We start from the raw sequence: 21,118 nt of genomic DNA on the forward strand, positions 1-21,118 counted from the left end.
GCCTTGAACGTGTCTCCCTGCACTCACGCCAGCGCCCCACCCATGCCGTCAAGGGGCCCCATATGGAGTGGAAAAAGCCTCAGGCACATTGCCCACGTGGACACTCTTCCACACCTCCGGCAGGGGTCCTGACAGTTTTGTACTTGACCCTTTGCACCCTATGTCCCAGGGAAGTTCGCCCGTTTATGTAGGCCTTTGGCCTCACAACACCTGAATCTGCCCTCACACGCACAGATGGCCTTCTCACAAAGCCAGATGAATCAGGACGCATAAGGTTCAACCCTTCAGCCGCGTCCTCGGTACATGGAAGCCCACCCTGCTGGCCGGCCCTCCAGGTTCTGCCTGATCACCGCTCCAACCACATATCCTAACCCCTCCCCCTTCCTCGCCATGACCAAGCCACACCAGCTTTCCTTTTCCCATCCTGAATGTGCCAGGCTCCTCCCTCTCTCAGGAACTTTGCATATCCTGCTTCCTCGGCCTGAAACAGCCCCTACCCTGGCTCCCCGTATGGCAGACTCCTTTCTACCCTTCCTGACCTGAAGCAGTCGCCCATCTGTATTTCTCTCCCATGTCCTTGTTATAATAATTTTGCTTATTTGTCTATTTACTTGATTTTTGTCCATCCTGAACCTCTAGAATATAAATTTTAGGAGAGCAAGTTCGCTTGATGTCATGTCAAACATTGCACACCCAGTGCCCAGCAGAGTTCCTGGCACAGAGTAAGTGCTCAGTAAAAAGGGGGCCGCCATCCTGATTTACCCAATCTCTATCTTCCAGGCCTTTGAGATCTCTGAACTTCCTGGATGGCAGGGATTTGAACAGTGAATGATCGAAATGGAAGACAGGCAGCATAAATACCAAGACCCAAGGAGCAGATGTAGAAACAGAAGCACGAAGACTATGAAACCGTCAAGAAGGAGCCACGAGATAGAACTTCCTCTGCAGGCCGAGGACTAAGCACTGCTTCGTGGCGAGAGCAGATGGGGCAGGCGTCCACTGGGGATCAGACACTGTCCTTGTTTGTGTGGCTACAGGTGCCCCAAAAGAGCTGGAATTGTCAAAGATTCTAGGGAGCAGAATTCCAAGGCATATAAACTGGCAAAATTCACATGGAAGAGAAGGAATTGGAAACCTTCGAGGGTGACCTTCAAGAGACACCATGTCTCCTGAACTCCAAAACCAGAGGTCCCACAGGTATTCAAGTACTAATCAGACTCAGACCCAGATCTGTCTGACTGACCAAGAGGTATTACCTTTCCAAGACTCTATGTGTTGTCATGCATCCATTGAACAGCTATTTATTGAGTCCCAGACCCTGTGCCAGGCACTGGGGCTGCAATGACACACATGACGTGTGTGGTCCCCGGACACGTGTGGTCCCTAGACACATGTGGTTCCAGACCTGTGGGCAGCCAGCATTTATTGTAGATGCACTTAGCATGAACGTTCCCCAGTATATGAACTCTCATCACAAAACTCAGAATAGAACCCCATGTTGGGGATGAACAGTTCAGCAACCCCATACGTAACTGGACTTCTTTAAATCTCAATATTCTTATCTATCAAATGGGCAGAAGTGTACCTTCTTCATGGAATGGTTGTAAAAAAAAAAATAGCACAAACCCTGTCCATGCCAATTGCTAGATGCATCGTTGGTAGATGGATGCTAGGTTGCTAGGTTGCTAGATGCATCGTTGGTAGATGGATGCTAGGTTGCTAGGTTGCTAGATGCATCGTTGGTAGATGGATGCTAGGTTGCTAGGTTGCTAGATGCATCGTTGGTAGATGGATGCTCGGTTGCTAGGTTGCTAGATGCATCGTTGGTAGATGGATGCTAGGTTGCTAGGTTGCTAGATGCATCGTTGGTAGATGGATGCTAGGTTGCTAGGTTACTAGATGCATCGTTGGTTGATGGATGCTAGATTGCTAGGTTGCTAGATGCATTGTTGGTAGACAGATGGCATTAAGAGTTCCAATTCCCTGCACCCTCCATAACCCACTTTTCAGAGGTGAGGTCTAGCTCTCACCTCCAGATTCTGAGTTTTGTCATTGCACTTGCTTTGGCCTGAAGACATGTTTCTGCACTTCTGTTTCTGCTCTTGCCCCCTGCCTCCACCTTGGGAGCATTCCCAAGCACCCTGCTTGACCACGTGGAGCCATCACCCCAGCTGACAGTCTCCACCACACAAGCAGGCTCAGGTGAGACCAAAGCCAAAGACAAGAACCAGGAGCCAAATTACCAACCTGTGCTTTAAGAGCCGAAGAAATGTTTATGCTTCTATGAGCCCCTGAGTCTTGGAGACGATGTGTTTTTTGGCACTTCCATGGCAATGGATGTCTGAATCTCCCTCCAGGTTCTCTGACAAATCGGCATTTCTGGAACTACATGGAGCTTTGTCTGACTCAGGACCTGCTGCCAACATCTGGATGTTGCCCCCACCACTGCCACCCACATGATAAAACCCTCCTGGGAAGACACAGCATCCCAGCTCTGCAGGCATTTTCCATCATCTCCCCAGTAATTGCCCAGAGACCCATGAGACCCATGAGGACCCATAAGGAATTTTGCTGATGGACAGGATATGTTATAGGAGAGAAGATGTAGGACCTTCTGCAAATTGCCAGGAGATTCCCTAGGGAAGGTATGGCAGTGTCTGCCTGAGATGAAGCAGAACACAGGGCAGGGAAGTCTGCACACACCTGCAAAGTGTTCAGAAGCACAGGCCGGGGTGTAGCCTGATCCATCCTCAGGGTGGCCTTCCAAGATGGCCGAGGACAGGGACAAAGTTGGCCACTGACTCCGATCTTGTCTCTGAGGGTGGGAACATTCTCTTCTGAACCAAACTGTAATTAATGCTCAGACACCCCGCGCTCAGAGACCGTGTTCCTCAATGCCATCACGTGGCACAGCTTTCTGGAAGCTTGAGGTCCCTGACCCCAGCCCTGCCTGTTTCCAGAGGTGTCCAGGAATGAGCTCGGCCCCCTAGACAGGCTGACAGTCTCCGTGTTTAATCACCACCAGAGACTGTCTCCTAAGTGCCATAAAAAGAACAAATCAAACCGAAGCATACGCAAGGCATAAGGGAAAAGCCACATTCAGAGCTGAGTAAGTAGATGGAGTCCCGCCAGGGCCAGCATGAAGGATCTGAAAGAAACTATGAGCTGAGGGTCATTAAAGCAAAGCCATTTAATACCGGAAAGGGAAGGGAATTTTAAAAGCATGGTCCTATTATAGACTCTGCTACATCCCATCTTCCAGTTGAAACCCAGGGCACATTCCCACCCCTTCTCTCTTCGCAGGACCAGCCCTCCACCTGCAGAACCTGTCAGCTGCAGCTCAAAGGTCCCAAGATGAGCACAATCAGGAGAGCCCTAAACGAAGCAGGATTTAGGAACATGACCGCCAATCGATACAGATGCAGGGGAGGTCTCTAGGTGGAAATGGACTGCCCACGGTGATAATGCTTATTCCACGGGGCTCTGGGTTAACGATGGGAAGTCTCCACGTTCAAAGAGAAAGCAATCAATTTGTATTAAAATGCTCTGTTCACTCCCCGCCGACCCCCCGTCCTGCGGAGGGTGGTTTTCAAATCCTGCTCCGCAGCGGGCAGCCCGGCTGGACCTGCAGAGCACCCCCCACCCCCGCAGGGGGACAGGGCCCCTGCAGCCAGGGCCCCTCTGCTCTGTCCCCTACCCAAACTGGCTTCCCACAAGGTTCCATTTTAAGAAAGAGTTCCATTTAAAAATAACTTGAGCAGCTTTAAGGAAACTCAGCCCTCTGTGGTCAAGGTAGTTTGGGAAGAACAGAAAGTTCTCCGCTGAAGCTCTTAAAATAAGATTCAGGAGCTCTCTCCTCAGCCCAGAGGTCAGGCGGCCACATTGTCAAATGCCAGCCGAGGGCGGAAATGTTCCAGAAGGTTTTATAAACATAAGGTCTCCTCCTGGGCCCACAGTAGGCACGTGACACGAAGCTGAGGCCCGTCCGGGAACACGAGCATCTGTGAACACAGAAGCCAGATCTTACTAGTCAAATCGCTCGAACACAGAAATGCTGTTTTTACCAGGAAACACGACGTCTTTGCACTCCCCTGGAAGCTGGAAAGGGGTGGTGGCCCTGATCTTCTTCTTCTAGCAGTTGTAACCTCTGACTGCGAGCTCCCTCTCAGCCAGGCCCGGTACCACCAGCCCTGAGGGGCGCTGGCCACCTGCACCCACACCCAGGAAGAGAGAAAGACCACTCGCAGGAGGGCAGGAGAGGAGGAAGCAAGTCGGGAGATACTTTGTTCAAAAGCAGACGCTTTGCAAGAACAATCTTATGGCCAGCACCAGTATATCTACCAAGAGGTAAAACAGGCGATGGGGGCAGACGGTGTTGCTCTGTTCGGGAGGCACTTCACTCGGCATCCTCGCCCCCTGGGCTCAGCCACGGCACAGGCACCAGAGAAATTCTCCTCTCACGCAGCAAAGCCGGACGCTAACGTGACCATTATATTCCATAACACGATAAGCCTCAAAACTACGTTTAATTCCATGTGTCACTTTCGATTTGTGCTGCCTTTGTTTATACACTTTTTTCTTTAGATGGCCAGCTGGGCACAAAGCTACTCAAAAATATAACACCTCAGCTCTTAACCAAGTCTGTTCCCTCTACACCTATTGAGAGTATTTCACCAAAACACGCAGCACTCGGTGCAGCAGGGCCCACGGAGTTGGGGGCGAGGGTTGCCTTTATTTGCAGCCTCTCCCCAGTGACATCAAACTTTGGAAGGAGTGTGGGACTTTGGCAATTATTTGTAAATGTTCTTTTTCTCTCGGGGGCTCTGGACATACAACTAACAGTAAGGAAACAGAAACAGATGAGCCTCTTTAACTTAAAGCAGCTGAAAATCACACCAGTAATCATGTGTCAGGCCTGGGGCCCGGGGCTCTGGGCAGGTGATTCCACAAGGAGAGAGACTGGTGAAGTCTGAGGAAGGAGACTGAGAAGCCCGAGGTTGGAAGGGAGCATTGTACCAATTCAGAGAGGAGGAAGAAGACAGGGCAGAAAGGGACACACACAGTGTCCCAGGGTGTCCTCTTAAAGTCCTTCTGAAGTCAGCCCCAGTGATGTGCCTGCTTCCCCGTCCCCATGACTCTCCAGGTGCCACAGGGGACTTAGCTCCTTCCTGCACCCAACCGGCTCATTCTGCCAACAGTTCATGGCGCACCTAGCCTGGTAGGGGGCTGGCAAGCTAAATCCAAGCTCCTGCGCAGCTCATAGTCTGGATGGGGGAGCAGGTGTTTCCCAAGTACAAATCAACATAAATGATTGTCACAAGGGCAGCAAAGAAGAGGAAGGTGGACTCCAGGGGCCTGAAGTGGGATTGGTCTTGAGATCAGGGATGCTTCCCTAGGATATATGGGTGAGGCTCTGTAGTCAAGGTGACTTAGGGGGAAGGGAACAGGCAGCAAGGTTCAAGCAAAGAGATCAGCTTGTACAGGGGCCCCACAGCTGAGGCACATGGAGAACAGGGGTGGAAGAGAGAGAGAGGGAGGGAGAGGGAGAGAGGGAGCTCAGGGACTGGTACCCCCAGGGCCTCTCAGACCCTAGTAAGAATTGCCTTTATGAGCAACTGAAGGGCACGGAAGGATTTTAAAGGAGGGAACGGCAGGGCCCACATAGCTCATTCTGGCTGTAAGCAGAGACTAGACAGAGAAAGCCCAGACGATTGCAGCTGTCCAGGCCAACATGGCAGCAGGGATGGGTCTCAGAGACGACTAGGAGGTAAATCAGACGGACATGGTCATGGATTGGACACGGGGTGTGGGAGAGGCAGAAAGACTCCTCGGTCTCCAGCTTGACCAGCCACATGGGTGGTGGCACCATTCCTGAGATGGGACAGCAACCTTAGCTTAGAGAGATATTAGGGTTTCATTGCTTCTTGTGCCCAACTTGAACCCAGTGTAGAACTTGGGTTTCTGCCTTGCTGGGGAACAAGTTCCTGGCTTGCACCTGATTCCTGTACCTGATGCTAGGATCTTAGGCACTCCGGGCAGGACCTATCCTGAGTCAGATCCAGCCACAGTTTCTCCCTCCATGTGGCCCCCACCCTACATTCCCAGGCACCAAGATGTACCTCCTCCATCTGAGGACACTGTGTCCTCTAGCTGCATGTCCCTGACACTGACCTCATGCCTGCTTGGTGTCCACACCTGGCTCTCACCATGCTCTCAGAAGCTGAGTCCAAGCTCTCTCTCTGTCCTCCTTGCCCCAGCAGGTGTGTTAACCCCCCCAGATCCCAGACCATGTCATTCTGCCCTGTCGTCCACACCTTTGCTCTCTCCATGCCAGGCCCTCACGGTGTAAGGCCTACAATTAAGACCCCATATTGTGTGCTGTTTTGACATCTGGTGCAACTAAGAAGGCTTCATCTGGCCAAGCTGCAAATTCCCCTTCCAGCCCTGCTCCCCCAGGGAAGACCCCCCAGCCAAATAACCCTCCTTATCACAGGGAGAGGAGCAGCTCCTGCTTGTCCCTGAGCCGTAGCTTCATTTCCCTTCCAACTCATGGAAATACTCAAACAATCCTATTACACCCTCCCACAGGAGGCAGCGGTCACCCCACCCCCTTGATAGTACAAAGCCTGAACTTGTTCACTTTGTTCTGGAATGCAAGCCTCGTGTGGCCCTGCAGGGGACGGGTGGTATGCTCCTCCCCAGGGCTAGGAGGTGTCTGTGACTCATTAACTGCCACTGATTCACTTGCCCTGTGTCAGGTATTGTGCCTGGCCACCCCCAGCACCCGGGGGCGGGAACCCCTCCGTGACCCACAGGATGAAGAAGAGGCAATTCAAAGAGTCCTCTGTAGAAGAGCTTTCTGCTGAATAACTCTTGGAGGTCAAGGAATGATAATCATGTTTATTTCTTTAAAACACAGCAAACCCCAAAAGACCCCCAGTGGTGGTTTTCACAAGGGATGCTTGTGACAGCTTCTTGGGCTTCACACCCATAGACCCTGATGCCGCAAGTCTGGCTGGATTCTGGAGACCTGTTTCTGTTTCAGGTTCCGTGGAGGACTCAGACGCCCTCTTCCACTCAGGAACTGTTGCTAGAGCAGAGCCCCTTGCCTTGCACTGCGATTTCAGTAAAATCTCATCTCTGTGCTGGTTAGCATGGGATTGCTGCTCAGCCATTGGACTCGGGCTTCTGAATGCCATTTCACCAACAGATGCTCCTTTGCAGCAAAAACAATGCTGGATGCCTGTCTCTTAGACCCGGTCATTTGTTCAGGTCAAAATCCTGGTGCCCGAAGATGCTTTGCTCTGGCAGCCACGGTAATGGAGGAGGGCTCATATGCTCCCAGGAAGATGAATGGACATGATGGGTAGTTCTCCTCGCTCTCCTAAGCATAAGACACAGTGGCCCGCATGGACCCCTACCAGTACCTCACGTCTACTGCAGCAGCTGACTGCCACACTTCTAGATGAGCTCCTTTTGTTCCTCAGTACACAAGAGGCGATGACTAAGCTTCCATGCCTTGGAGAGGATGCAGTTATATGTGGCTGGATGCACGTCTTTCTGACACAGAGCTACACAGACTGGCAAATCTTCAGCTGAGCTCTTTGCTCAGTACCTTATTTTACCAATTATTTTTAAAATTAGATTATGTACCAGGTGATGGGGAAAGATACAGCTAGAGGCAGAAATTCGTATCGGGGGGGAGCGTTGCTTATTGCACTAGGTATAAGTGATCGCAACAAAACAGAGGGTCAAAACCCAGGCGGCCACTGGGCAGAATTCGGGAAGGGACAGGAGCATAATGGTTATCCATCAGAGAGCAAGCAGGGAACTGTCACATGCCCCTGTGACAAAGCGATTTGGTCTCTTTTCTTTCCAATAATGTTGTACACAAGTAGGCCTAACAGGCCCAAACGTGTCCCTTTCATCTTGTGCAGAAAGCAGGAATAAATGTTCTTTCTTCTCAGGTGGTCAGAAAAGTTATGCTGCCTTTTCCCACCTGGACCCCAGGCAGAGTAGGTACCAAGCAGACTCCAGAGGAGCCACTTGGGTGGGGGCCTCCATCCCCCTCAACAAAGGAAGCTGAGTAACAGGACAGAAAAGCACTTGTAAGAGTCTTAGAAAAACCCAAAGGCAGTTGCTTTTCCTGACAGGCTCTCAACTACTGTCACATGACCCAGTTCCCAGCCTGCTCTGCGGGCTTGCCTAGGAGAGTCAGGTAAGGTGTCTGGATGTAGAATTAGGCTCCACATGATTCCTTCAGATAAACAATCCTGTGTAAGCCAGTGAAGAACTTCCATGCCCTGGTCCCTGACCTTGGGAACATAGAGCTGAGTGAGACAAGGTCCCTGCCCTCCAAGCCAACAGTCTTGAAAAGTCTACAAGGGAAGAGACAAGTCTACAAGGGAAGCAAGGCAGTCAATGCAGGATGGACTCTAATTGTGGGACAAACAAAGCCTGAAGCACCAAGGACGGGCTGGTTACATCAGGGAATGCACCGGACAAAAGAATTTTCACACCCGAAATATATAGAAGGTGGTTTCGGGAGCATCCTCATGGGCAAGGAGAGTGATGGGCAAGCGTAGAGTCGGATGTGGAATGGCACCAAACACTTTGCCCTCCGAGGTCTGGTGTGATTTTTAAGCAGAGAAGTTGCATTGATTAAAGCTACTCTTATTCACTGTTCCATAGATGACTTCTCCTCACAGGCAGGAAGAGGGATCTGTGAGAACGAGCCAGATGGCAATACAGCCTGATCAAAATGGCTCCTGTATAAAGACGAATCCACATGTTTCTGCCTCAACAATTAGAGCCTGAATAAAAACATGGTTTTTCAGGGAAAACAGATAAATATGGTGGCCCTGCTGGACCTTGTTCATAGAGAAATTGCCATTACAGATTGCAGAAGAGAAACGGAATACAACTCACATCCATCTCGGTGGTTTTTAAGGGGTAACAGACCAATCCTTCCTTGAGGGATGGTCAAGGGTATGTGTTGCGTAGGGGCAGTTAACTTTTTGACTCAGTACTAATGAAACTGAAAAGTACGGTTACGAAGGTAGCAAATCACTGCTCTTATAAAAGCTGGAGTAGAGAAGCAATGACCCTCAAGTTTTAAGTGAAATATAATTACTTCATCCCACTCATCAATCAAAGACACATCCTTTAAAAACTGCCAGTTGTAAAGGTCGGGCTTAATTGATCAGGAGGGAGAAAATTTTATTCTGTCCCACCTTCCTTCCTAAGCCAAGTGAATTAGTAATTAAAAATTCCAGGTGTCCCTTCATCAATTACTTTTCCATACATTTCCCGTAACTGATGTCCCCAGAAACGGCTTAACTAAGCATGTGACCCTCCCCACCATTGCTAAATCCTCAGATTCAGCAGTCTTGTCTGCAGACAGGTAGCACAGTGATGGGGAAACAGTGAAAGGAATCTTTTTGTAACACACAGAATGGAAATTTCAAAGCGACTTCCTACCTTCCACTGACTTTGAAAACAGATGTGAGTTTGGGCAGAAACAGTTTCTCTCTTAGTGTTCGGATCCTATTAATCACCGTAAACTGAGGTTTCACAAAGGCCAACTGGATGTCGAAGGTCTTGCCAACAGGGACGATTTTACCATAAAAAATCAGCTCCCTGCCCTTCCCAGTCTTGGAATTTCCAGTGACAGAGGCAGTGGATAGTTGCAGCGTGTAGGCGAAGGAAGCAAAAATGAAAATCCGGAGACGATGTTCATTTCTGATTTCGTGCATGAGCACTTGAACCCTGTTTGCACCAAATACGCCCCTGATCTCGCTTCTGCAACAGAGGCTTACCACCCACATCGCTGAGTTCTAGAGCAGCCGGCAGAGATGGGGCATCCTAAACCACTGTTATCTGAGAGCAAAGTAAGACCCGAGCAAGTGGAAAGACGTTTCTAAAGATAAAGAGCTAAGTGAGGACAAAGTCAAAAGCACTAAATACCCCACCTTAGAAAACAAAACCCTGACGCCAGGTTTGTGGTTCCCAGGACAGCGCTCTTCTTCCCCGTCCCCAGCTGCCACCCCCCCAGCCGCCACCCCACACGCATGGGCTCCTTAGGTTTTGCAGCCTCATCCTCTTGCCAGCCAGCTCATAGAGTTCCTTTTGCATTAATCTCAGCTGTTCTCATGGCTTCTCACACACCTTCTGTAAATGATGGTCATATTGAGATCTACAACCCTAACCTGTCTTCCGATCTCAACACCAAACTGCCGGATGCTTCCTGGACATCTAAGGCAGGTGGCCTCTCACAGGTAGAGGGTTCCAAGCCCACAAATTCAGGATACTCCCACTAGCGCCCCCCTACTCTGTGAATCTCCTGGACCCTGAATTCCCTACCCCACGAATGGCAGCACTGTCTGCCCAGAAACATCCTAAACTTCCCCTTTACTGCAAAAAATTCGGTCATCACCCAGTGCTCTAATGACTCCAACATGCCCACTCCTGCCCTAGACGAAACCCACATCATCTCCTGCCTGAAAGAGCACATGGAGGAGTCTTCCTAGAATGTGGATCAGGTCATGCATTCTAGCAACTCAATATTTACTGAGTCCTCTTTGCCTTCTCAATACAGATTAAAAACAAATAAATAACTTATTTTATTTTGGCTCAACACAATCCAAAGGGTTTCTAAAAGTTCCAGCTGTGGGAGCATGTCATGAGCTACCTTCAGAGGGTGAGCCCCCCGTCCGTGGGGCTGTATGTGTTCCGCCTACTCAAAGAGGCTTCCCCACTTTTGCCTGGGAATGAGTAGGGGCTTCAGACATCAGGGAGAAACTGGACAAAATGACCCTCTGGCCCCTCCCAAACGTGAGATTCTATGAGATGACATCTGCCTGGCCAGTGGACTCTTTCTGGAAGAATTGCCCTGCCAGGTACACACAGGATTAGATCCTCAGAAGCTACGTTTCTAGTATTTAACCTTGCTTCCTGACCTGAGATGAATGAATTAGGACAGGGCCTGAGAAGGTGACCTGACAGACACAAGTAGTGGACCTCAGCCATCGAACCCTGTTATGGTAGCTCTAGGCGAGGGCCCACACATTCTTGCTGCCAGAGCCCACAGAGTCCCCTTGGTTCCTGTGCTTTTTGCAACCTGATGGTGCAACTTTCCATGAAGTTCACTGGTTTCCTTACAATGGTTTCCCTTTTGTGTGTTTCTAGTCCTTGTGACACCGAGTTTGCTCTAAAACTCTGCTTTCTGGGTCCCCTAAGGCCACGGAGAGGACCGATAAAGGTTTCCCCCTTGTGCCGGGCCCTCCTCAGGACTGTGGGGCAGGGAGTCTCACTCCCAAACCAAACTCCTACTCCGCCCTGAGCCAGCAAACCAGACCAGAGAGAGCCCCCAGGGTACGGGTGGCTGCTCGGGCCAGTTTTCAGAGAACAGATGTGTCCCTGCACCCTCCTTGACCTAACATTAGTCAGGCTCCTCTGAGCCGTTGGTGGCCTGTCAAGCCCAGTTTTAGCAAAGAATCCTATTGAGGGCATATTTAGAGAGAATCCTGCTGAGCCAGTTAAAAGAGACTTTCCCCTACCCTTGACATCTAATCAAGTTTGTCCTGGTAATATTGTAGGCACTGAGTCTTCCATCACCGCTGCTTACAGATCCCGGGCTGCCCTGGCTGCCTTCAGAGTTGAGCTCAGTTCTCCACTGGGGTTTCCCTCCTCTACTGCGGTAGCTCCCAAGTCTTGCCATTTTAGACCAGTTAACAGTGTCATTTCTCTTGAACAGATGGGAATGACCTTGCAGGAAGACGCAGAGAGCCTGGATGGCCCCTCAGAGCATCGGCCAGCTGGGGAAGCATGGAGCCCACTTATGTCCTGACTCTGACAGAGACTCTCCTTGATCAACCCAGAGTCAGGCTTCTCTGAGAACTCGATGTGACAAGGCCTCACCCTTGGGTTCTATCCTTGGCCCATTTAGTCCAGTTTTAGAAAGAATCCTGCTTGTTCCATCTAGAAAAAATCCCCCACCCTTGATATCTGATCAAATTCCTCATCCCCCACCTGTCCAGCCAACTTAGCCAAAATCCCCCTTACCTCTTAGACATTTTCAATCCACTGACCCCCACCCTGCTCCTTGGTGGTGAATTCCTACTCTTCCTTATATTCAAAGTGGAGCCCAGACTCTTTCCTCCTCGAAGACCCCATGTAGGGGTCTCCCTGAATAAAATCTGCCTTACCCTTTTTACCCAGCCTTATGAATGCCTGCCTTCTAAGAGAATGCCCAAGGATTAATACAACCTCTAAAGTATCTTTCTATAATCAGAACTTAGAAAATACAGATTTAAAAAGAAAGAGAAAAAAAAAGAAAGGAGGGAACGGAAGGGGAGGGAAGGGAATGGAGGGGAGGGGAGGGGAGGGGAGGGGAGGGAAGGGAAGGGAAGGGAGAGAGGGAGGGAGAAAGTCAGAATATCTGTATCTCCTCTCCTCCTTGCCCAGGCTTGCTTGGGCACATTCCCTGCAGCCTGGACCATTAACCTGTGGCCTCTGGACCAGCATGTGCTAGGTTTCTAAGTCATTAAGCGGCTAAGTACCTTGCGAGCAGGCATCCACTGCCGAAGTGCCTGATCAGGCCCATTTTGAGCTAAGCTTGTCCTAGGGAAAAGCAGACTGACATGCCCACATCGAGGTCACCAGGGCCAGACTGCGCTCACCGCTACCTCAAGTGCTCTGAGGAAAACATGGCATGCTTCTCAATGTCCCCAAACCCCGTGTGGGGTGTGGGTGGCCAGACCTGCTTCATGAGCCTGCCGTTCAAGCCACCCGAAGCACCTGCCCACGGATTCATGTTCTCACCACCAGCAATTTCCAGGCTAGGTTTTTAAAGGATCCAAACTAAATATCTGGCACTGTTAAAGAATAAGCTATAAACCATGCTTTGTGGCTCCAGAAAGGATTAACTAGGAAAGCTTCTTTCAAATAATATATTTGTCTTGGGTTGACTGTGTCCGTTATGGAGAGGAACTCAGGTCCCTGATACCTTTGATATGTGCAGGCGGTAAGGGGTAAGGCAGAGAGAAGTTATACATGTGTATAATCACACACACACACAAGCATACACACGTACACATACATATGTTTCATAGATACCAAGTCATCTGCCACGTTTACAAATTAAAATTAAGATGAGGATGAAAAATAAAATTTGCTACATGACAACATGCTTTTACATTTTGCTAGAGTCTCTGAATTGAAATACTGTATTAACCTCAGATTTTTTACAGTACCATCAGAAAATGGGACCTAAACCCATCTGATTCCTCTTCCGGATGGGCGAAAAACAAGCTTGTTTCCACACCACCTATGTTAACAAACTTAACAAAAGTTATGAACTGTAACCACCTCACTGGTGTTGGTGCAGTGCAGGGGCTGTGAATGAAGCTTCCCGACAAATAATTTATGAATGCACAGATACCATGCCTATCTTAATTAAATTGAGCCTGTTCTGTTGCGAGAATATTCCATATTTGACCCATTACTCATTCCTGGCGGAACCCTGCACCCCGCTGGCCTGAACCCCCGCAATCTGCAGTAATCTTGGGTCCCGAATGCACTACCTGAGGTAACCAATATTTCTTCTGCATTGTTTGCTTTTTCAGAGACTGCCAACCTAAAAGCCTAGGTGTTTAGAAATTCAAATCAGCTTCAAATCTTGTCAGAGCCTCTGAGCTATCATCTTGAGGTTGGGGGGAGATGAGTCTCCAAAGCACATTTCATTATTAATAAAAATAAAGGAGAGAGAGTAAATAAAGGCTTGAACAGGAATGTCACCCGGTCAGAGCCCAGCTCTTTACCTGTGTTTGAAAGACCTTCATTTCTTTCCCAAGCAGAATGATCTTTGGGGGACGAGAAGAGCCGACTGTGGATCTGGAAGATAAACAGAAACCTTCCCAGTTTTATAGTTTTATTTGCCAGATATATAATCTTCAATAATGTGTATTATTATTTTTAAGGAATCCAGAAACGTCTCTAGAATCTCTCCAATCTCCCAAGAAAGAACTACAGGTTTTAATGAAGACTTATTTCCATTTTCTCCTGGGTTAACTCTACAAATGAATAAAGGGTAGGCTTCTGATGATTTCAAAATGCACAAGGAGGAGGAGGGGAGGGAGAAAAAACCATAATCAGCTAACATGGATTTTGCCTTGGATTTTGCTAGTAGAGCAAAGAACCACATCTAATATTTCTTCTCCATCCCATCACAATGCTGAATGGGTGTTGAGCTAAAATTGGACATTCAATAAATATTGATACATTGATTAACCACAAGCAATCAAATTTCAGGAATTAGCCTTCAAGCCCCAACGAAAATAAGATTAATATATACAGAAGTGTTCTGCTGTCTGCAAGTATGATTATGAGGCTGACTTTCTCCAGCAAAAGGCTAAGGTTTGTTTTGTATGTTTATTCTGAAAGCAGTTGGCTGTGGGTGAGACTTCTGGTTTGGATTTCTCAATTTATAATCAGACTCCAGAGCACCTCGTTCCACCCTGGGTCTGCCCCACGCCTGCCAACCCTCGCTTACCCCATGACTCTCCCCTAAAACTGAAGAGTAACTTTTCCAACCCTCTGCTGTAAGCTCAGCATGATTGGAAGGGGCAAAGCCAGCCTCCAATTCTAAACCTCAGTTAACTTCTTAGTCCCAGGCTGAGTTAAGTTTTACAATGGACAGTTCCCATGTTGGCCATTCTCATCCCCAGCATCTGGGCAACCAATCCAGGGACAGAGAAAAGTGGGTGGGACCCAGAGCAGGGCAGGGCTAATATGTGGGGAGTCATACACTGTTTTCTGCCACTCCCTGGGCTTCTCTGCTCTGGGCCCAACTCTGTCGTTGTCTATGAGCGACACAAACTAGGAATTCTTACAATGGACGTGGCATAGGGAATACTGGATAACACATGAAAAGTTTTCAGAAAGGAAATAAAAGTGCAACAACATTAGACGTCGGGATGAGAAATTATTTAAATCGCAAATTGAGCGGAAGAAGCAAGTTATCTCCCTTTTGCTTCAACACGACCAAGCAGGTGGATCTGGAACCTGTCTTGGGAGAAGGGGGAACAGATGTACAGAAGATGCCTCTGGCTGAGCAAAGAATTTAAGCTTCCCATTTCCTGGACTGTTGTCTCGTCTGGCTCTTTTAAGAAAGATATTTATGCCTATTTTTTAAAATAACGCTATCAAATTTAGCAAGTTAATTACCCTGGGACATGACAACACACAATTAATTTTTACCCAGCAAGTCCTGATGGACCACGCAGTCCTAGTCAAGAGCCCCAGCCCCACAGTGAAGTGACAAATACTGAAGTGCCCTGGTTTGGACTGAGGATTTTTCCTCTCTCTCTGGGGACCCAGCAACTGGCAGTGGATGGCAAGCTGACTAGGCCCCACAGCCCTCTGCATCTTCAAAGCCTGGAACCCTTTTGTACAGGCTCTCGGCACCACTGATCCAAGAATTCCCAATGACAGGGTGATTCAGGAATCTCTGTCATCAACCCAGGTCTCAATCCAATAGTGACATCCTGGGAAGACTTGGCTTTGACTGTCCTTTCTACTGGTTGCTCATTGTACTCCCTTCCTATAGAACAGCAACACTTTTTTGTCCTGAGGACAAAGTAACAAGAGCGCCCTGTGTGGTCTATATTAGGGAATCTCTGTGGCATCACCAGACACCTCTCTCTAGACCACACACTCTGTAAGAGTTTCCCTCAGCCCCTTGAATACAAATTCTCTCCCTGACCACATGGCCTTTGCACATGCTGTTTCAGCTGCAAAGCATGTTGTTTCCCTGGTCTTCTTCTGGATCTTGGCTCATGTGACCTGATCATGGGAGTATCTGCAGACACCCATCTCAAAACCAAGTTCCTGCTTTGTAAGATTTTAGAAACACTCCTTTCCTTCAGCACATTCACCTTGGACTGTAAAATCTACATGGATTCATGTGAATCTACAATTGATGTCTGCTTCTCCCCTAGATTCCAACTGCTCTGAGAATAAAATTATTTTGTCTTGCTTGCCAATGTATTCCTAGCTGCTAGTATGGGGCCAGACATATAGTAGGCTCTCAATAAATATTTATTGGGAAAAAAAAGGATGGAAGAATGAAAGAAAGAAAGGAAGGGAGGGAGGGAGGGAGGGGGAGAGAGAGAGAGAGAGAAAGAAAGAAAGAAAAAGAAAAAGAAAGAAAGAAAGAAAGAAAGAAAGAAAGAAAGAAAGAAAGAGAGAGAGAGAGAAAGGAAGGAAGGAAAGAAAGGCCTCTTCTCTAAGTTATGCACAGTGCCCTTTGGAATCTACCCTTCTGTCTTCTTGGAGGTCATGCCCCTCAAGGATCCTCGTTCTGTCCTCAGTCTTCAACTCTGCCTTCCTCATTTCTAACTATGTCCAAACCTTTCTTAAAAACAAAACCAGGGGCACCTGGGTGGTTCAGCCGGTTAATTGTCCGACTCTTGACATCAGCTCAGGTCATGTCTCAGGGTTGTGAGATGGAACCCTGCATCGGACTCAGGGCTAGCCATGAAGCCTGCTTAAAATTCTCTCGTTCTCCCCCAACTCCCCCCTCTAAAAAACAACAAAACAAACCAAAAAAAACAAAACCTCCCTCCCACATACATTACCTTCCTCCCTTCGCCTTCTCACTCACAGCAAATCTTCTTGGAGGAGATGGCCACACTGTCTCTGTCCCATTTCCTCACCTCCCATCAGTCCTCAGTTTTCCACAATCTAGACCGAGCCGCTGTGATCTATGTCCCTGAAATGCTTCCCACCGTGCTCTCCAGCGGCCCCCTCGCTGCCCACTCCCGTGGCTGTGTCTACCCACAACACCTGTTGGTTACATTTCCTAAATGTCTCTCCATTCCATCTCCAACTCCCTCTATCCACCGCCTTCATGGCGCCCCCGTCCTACTTACCCAGACCACCGCAACCTCCCCATTCTCAGCCCAGTGGCCTCCTGCCTCCACCTCATCACCAGCCATGTTTCCATAAAGCAAATCTGGTTATGTCCCTCCAAGCTCAAAATCCTTGGCTTTTCAACTCATTCAAAATACAGTTAAAGCTCTATTCACAAAGACATTTTTGCAGCATGGTTCATAATGGCAAAACATCGGAGGATTCTGAAATATCCAACACCAGGGAATAGCTCTGCAGGTCAGAGCACAAGTGTTAATGCATCCATTAACATTACAACAATGTTCAGGGTCTGAGCTGCAGTCCCCACAGCTACAGACCAAAGCAACATGTCATGGGCAGCCTTGAATGCTAGGCTAACCTGGGTATTCTTTCCTAGGTGACGGGGAAGTTTTGGTGATTTTTGAACAAGGAGAGTGAGTACTTAATGTTCAGTTAAAGTAAAGCAAGTGGAAGGAGACCAAATTGGAATCGAGGCAATCAAGAACAGAACATTCTGATTAGGATCAAGGACATTAAAAGAACCATGACACCTCGCAGTCATAGGGAATATTCCAGTTTGCAAAGTTCTTTTATACACATTACCTCCTTCTGACTCTCCAAAGTCCCTGAGAAGTGGCCAGAACATGTAGAGTTCTTATTTTATAAAGAAACAAAGGTCAAGGGAGTGTGAGAGACATCAGTGCCCATGGACAAGAAAACGGGGCTCTGGCACCTACACCAGCCCTCCTGTCCTCGGGCTGGCATTCTTTAGGCACCACCTCACCATCTGCTACCATATAGGGTCCAGCCTTACCAACACCACTACCAGCAGAAACTCTGTGGTCAAGCCTGACACGAGCTGGGACACTGATAACATTGACAACAAAATGATCGATGAATCCCATCAGGAGCCGGAAGCTGAGCACTAGAGAGATCTGAACATCGTGGGTATAATAATACTAGAACCATCCATTTACAGAAGACTCAACACTTTACAAAGCAACTCTCATATTCTCCCACTTGATCCTCCCAAGTTGTGCCATAATAGTTGGGTCCTAATGAGCAAATATACTATTGTTTTTGCTGTTTTTTGTTGTTTACCGACTCTCCCTTCAAGATATCTGAGTCCTCACTATGGATCCATAATCCCTTATCTGCAATTCTAAAATCCATAAAGCTCTGAAATCTGAGAGTTTTTCTTTCTCTCTGAGTTTGTAGGAAACTAATCTGACAGCCAAACATTACCTGAACTAACCTGAGGCTATTTATAATATTAATTCCATTTAGTGTGAATATTCATACATTTTATTGCAAAAACATCAATGAGCTTAATTACAGGATGCTACCTCAAATCCCACTAGAAATGTTGTGCAGTGTAACTTGCTGAAATAAAATCAAGAAATCATTGTTGAATCACATTTGGCCCCAAGAGTTCTGGATGGAGAATTGTGGATTAGTACAACAGACATTTAATAAACTTGCCAGTCCCTGAGTTCAGGTTTTCCATATCTAGCCCCTCATCCAGTTCCCACGAGATAGTGTCTCTGCATTTTATGGATATGAACACTGGAGCATGGAGACATTCAGTAATTTGCTTTAGGTCACAGAGCTACTAAATGCCAGAGCCAAGACCCTCTCCAACTAGAACACAATGTTCTCAACATTCCCCATATTAGCACATGTGTGTGCGTGTGCATACATGCGTGTCCATGGGTGTGCATCGCATGCGTGCATGTGTGAGTGTGTAGGGGTGGTCAGGGCTTTGTAAAGCACTGAGCAAGTAAAACAGGGACCAGGTGAAGAAAAAGGGAAGAAGAGAGAAGAGCAAACAGTTGGATCTTCTCTTTAGGATGATGGGAGACACTGTTGGGATCCAAAAAAAAAATAAAGAGGGCCATTTCTTTTCAGCATCCAGTGTTGGAGATCCCACTAGAAGGCAGAGAGCACGTCACAGGGAGGGTTCCGGCATGGAGTGCCAATGGGTTAACGCAGCCTCTTGGGGGCTGGGATACACTCTCCGTGGCTAATCTGGATGCATGATTGATCTTTGCCAGCATTGCATGTTTGTATTCAATCTTCTGAATTCTCTTCTGCAACAATAATTAATGTCAGAGCAGTTTATGGATCAACAGTGTATTTTCTGGTTAATGCAACCCTTCACCTATAACTCAAAACTGAGATTTATCACTCTGCCATGATTCCCTCTTCATGCTTCATCTCTTCATGTTTACATCTGGTTTAGCTTTCTCTAATCTAAAACAAATCAGTATGAAAAGCATTAGATTTTTCATTTAGATTCTCAATTGCCTTTTATTATGGAGATAATATCCCTTATCTGATTGCAAATGGCGGGATTGTTCCCTTGTTAGGATCTAAGCAAAGATGCCCCCGTTTCTCCTTGCTTCTCCTTCACTTTTGTTGTCAAGGGTGGTGTCGGTGGGGTTCTGGTTTGAAAATAAGGCAAATCAGGATGTAAGGGGGATGCATGATTTCGATCATTCCTCCTCTTGTGAGACTCATGGAAACCAGCTTCCCCCGGCTGCCTAATGAGAAGTGGTCCACAGAGAGTTCACTCTCCGCTTTCCCACCAGGGTGACTTCAGCCCCTGTCTGTCTGCAGGTATAAATGAGAACAGCAATGACGAAGCACTTGGCTGGAGATTTCGCTGCAAACATCAGGCGTGGGGGGAAAATAATGCCATAATACGGGCACGTTAATTACCCAGTTACAAAGTCAAATTTAGCTGAACTATTTTGTATATCAAAGAGGTAGAGTTCCCCTGATTCCTTAAGTATTCCTTTCGGCATGTTCTATTATGTTTCCTATCATTTGCAACATTCTCTCCTTACTTGAAAATGTGAGCCCATGAGTCCAGAAGCTGAATCCATTTCTTGTACCAGGAATTGTTTACTGTTACTGACTACTCTCCCTGTAATTCCGAATCCACTGCCATGAAGCTACCCTGACTCTCGAACACCTCAGGAAGTTCTGAGGATTCGATTGCCCAGTCCACCCTACACCTCTTAACTCAATTGCTGCCATGTTTCTTCTTTCAGAAGAACAGAAACAAACAAAAAGGACTAGGGTATTTCCTGTTCTTTGGCTCCCCTGTTCACATGGAGCTCCTCCCCTGGGCCCCTGGGAGAAAGGCCTTACTCTCTCACACTGGTGGTTGCTGTTTGCAAGGTGGTTTTCACCTAGACCGGCAGAGAGCAATCTAAACGGGGCCCTTTCACGCCTTCTCGCAATTAGAGAAGGCGATGACTTTTACTTAGTGAGAAATAGCAGAATAGGGTCCTTAATGGCCAGAATAACATCCACAGAATAATATCCACAGCTACACGACAGAGTGCTTACACCGTGCCAGGCACCATACGAAATGCTTCATGGGCATTGTTATCTCCATGGCAACACTAGAAGGAAGGTACCATGATACTGCCATGCTAGAGATGAGGAAACCCCATTCTTAGAGTTCTTGCTGATGATGGCATATCGGTTAACAGGATGATAAACAGCTAAGCGTTACTGAGCTATTGCTATGAGCCAAGCTCTGCCCCGAGCACTTTCCATACACTGCTTTGTTCAACCCCTGCAAATGCACAGGATGAAGGGAGGGGACTACTATTAACTCCACTTTGTATAGGAAGCAACTGATCCTGGATAAGGTAAAAGTTCATGCAAAGTCAGAATTCAGAAAGGGGGCAGAGTTAGGATAAGAATCTACGTGTGCCTGAATCAGGGCCCAAGCCCTCACCTCTCTGCTGCCCCAAGAGAACATGATCCATTTAATGAAGATGCAAAAAGTTGGGGCGCCTGGGTGGCTCCGTCGTTAAGCATCTGCCTTCGGCTCAGGTCATGATCCCAGGGTCCTGGGATCGATCCCCACATCAGGCTCCCTGCTCAGTGGGAAGCCTGCTTCTCCCTTTCCCACTCCCCCTGCTTGTGTTCCCTCTCTCACTCACTGTCAAAAAATAAATAAAAATCTTTAAAAAAAAAAAAGATGCAAAAAGTTGTAATGGAAACTTACTAGAGTCACACACACACACACACACAAAACTGCATACTGCATGATTTCAGTTACAGACATTCCAGACCTGGCAAAAGCTAAGTGGAAGAAAGCAGATCAGTGGCTGCTGGGGATGGAGCTGGCGGAGGGTATTGAGTATAAAGGGCACCAGAGAACTTTCTGGGTCGTGGCTATGCCCTA

The 21,118-nt window shown here is 47.9% G+C and overlaps 1 protein-coding gene across 2 annotated transcripts in view; it reads right to left on the bottom strand.

The window, feature by feature from the left end:
* Positions 1–21,118, bottom strand: part of CUNH10orf90 (chromosome unknown C10orf90 homolog) — a 220,397-nt gene that overhangs the window by 187,677 nt on the left and 11,602 nt on the right. For both annotated transcript variants that reach the window (XM_045876318.3, XM_045876317.3), the window contains exon 2: positions 13,821–13,893. In XM_045876318.3, the coding sequence (XP_045732274.2) occupies positions 13,821–13,893 (73 nt within the window). The remainder of the gene's footprint in view (positions 1–13,820; positions 13,894–21,118) is intronic.

Source organism: Mirounga angustirostris, unplaced genomic scaffold (genome assembly GCF_029215605.1).
Source record: "Mirounga angustirostris isolate CCGP_5_RB_7025 unplaced genomic scaffold, mMirAng1.0.hap1 SCAF_6, whole genome shotgun sequence".
Lineage (NCBI taxonomy): Eukaryota > Metazoa > Chordata > Mammalia > Carnivora > Phocidae > Mirounga > Mirounga angustirostris.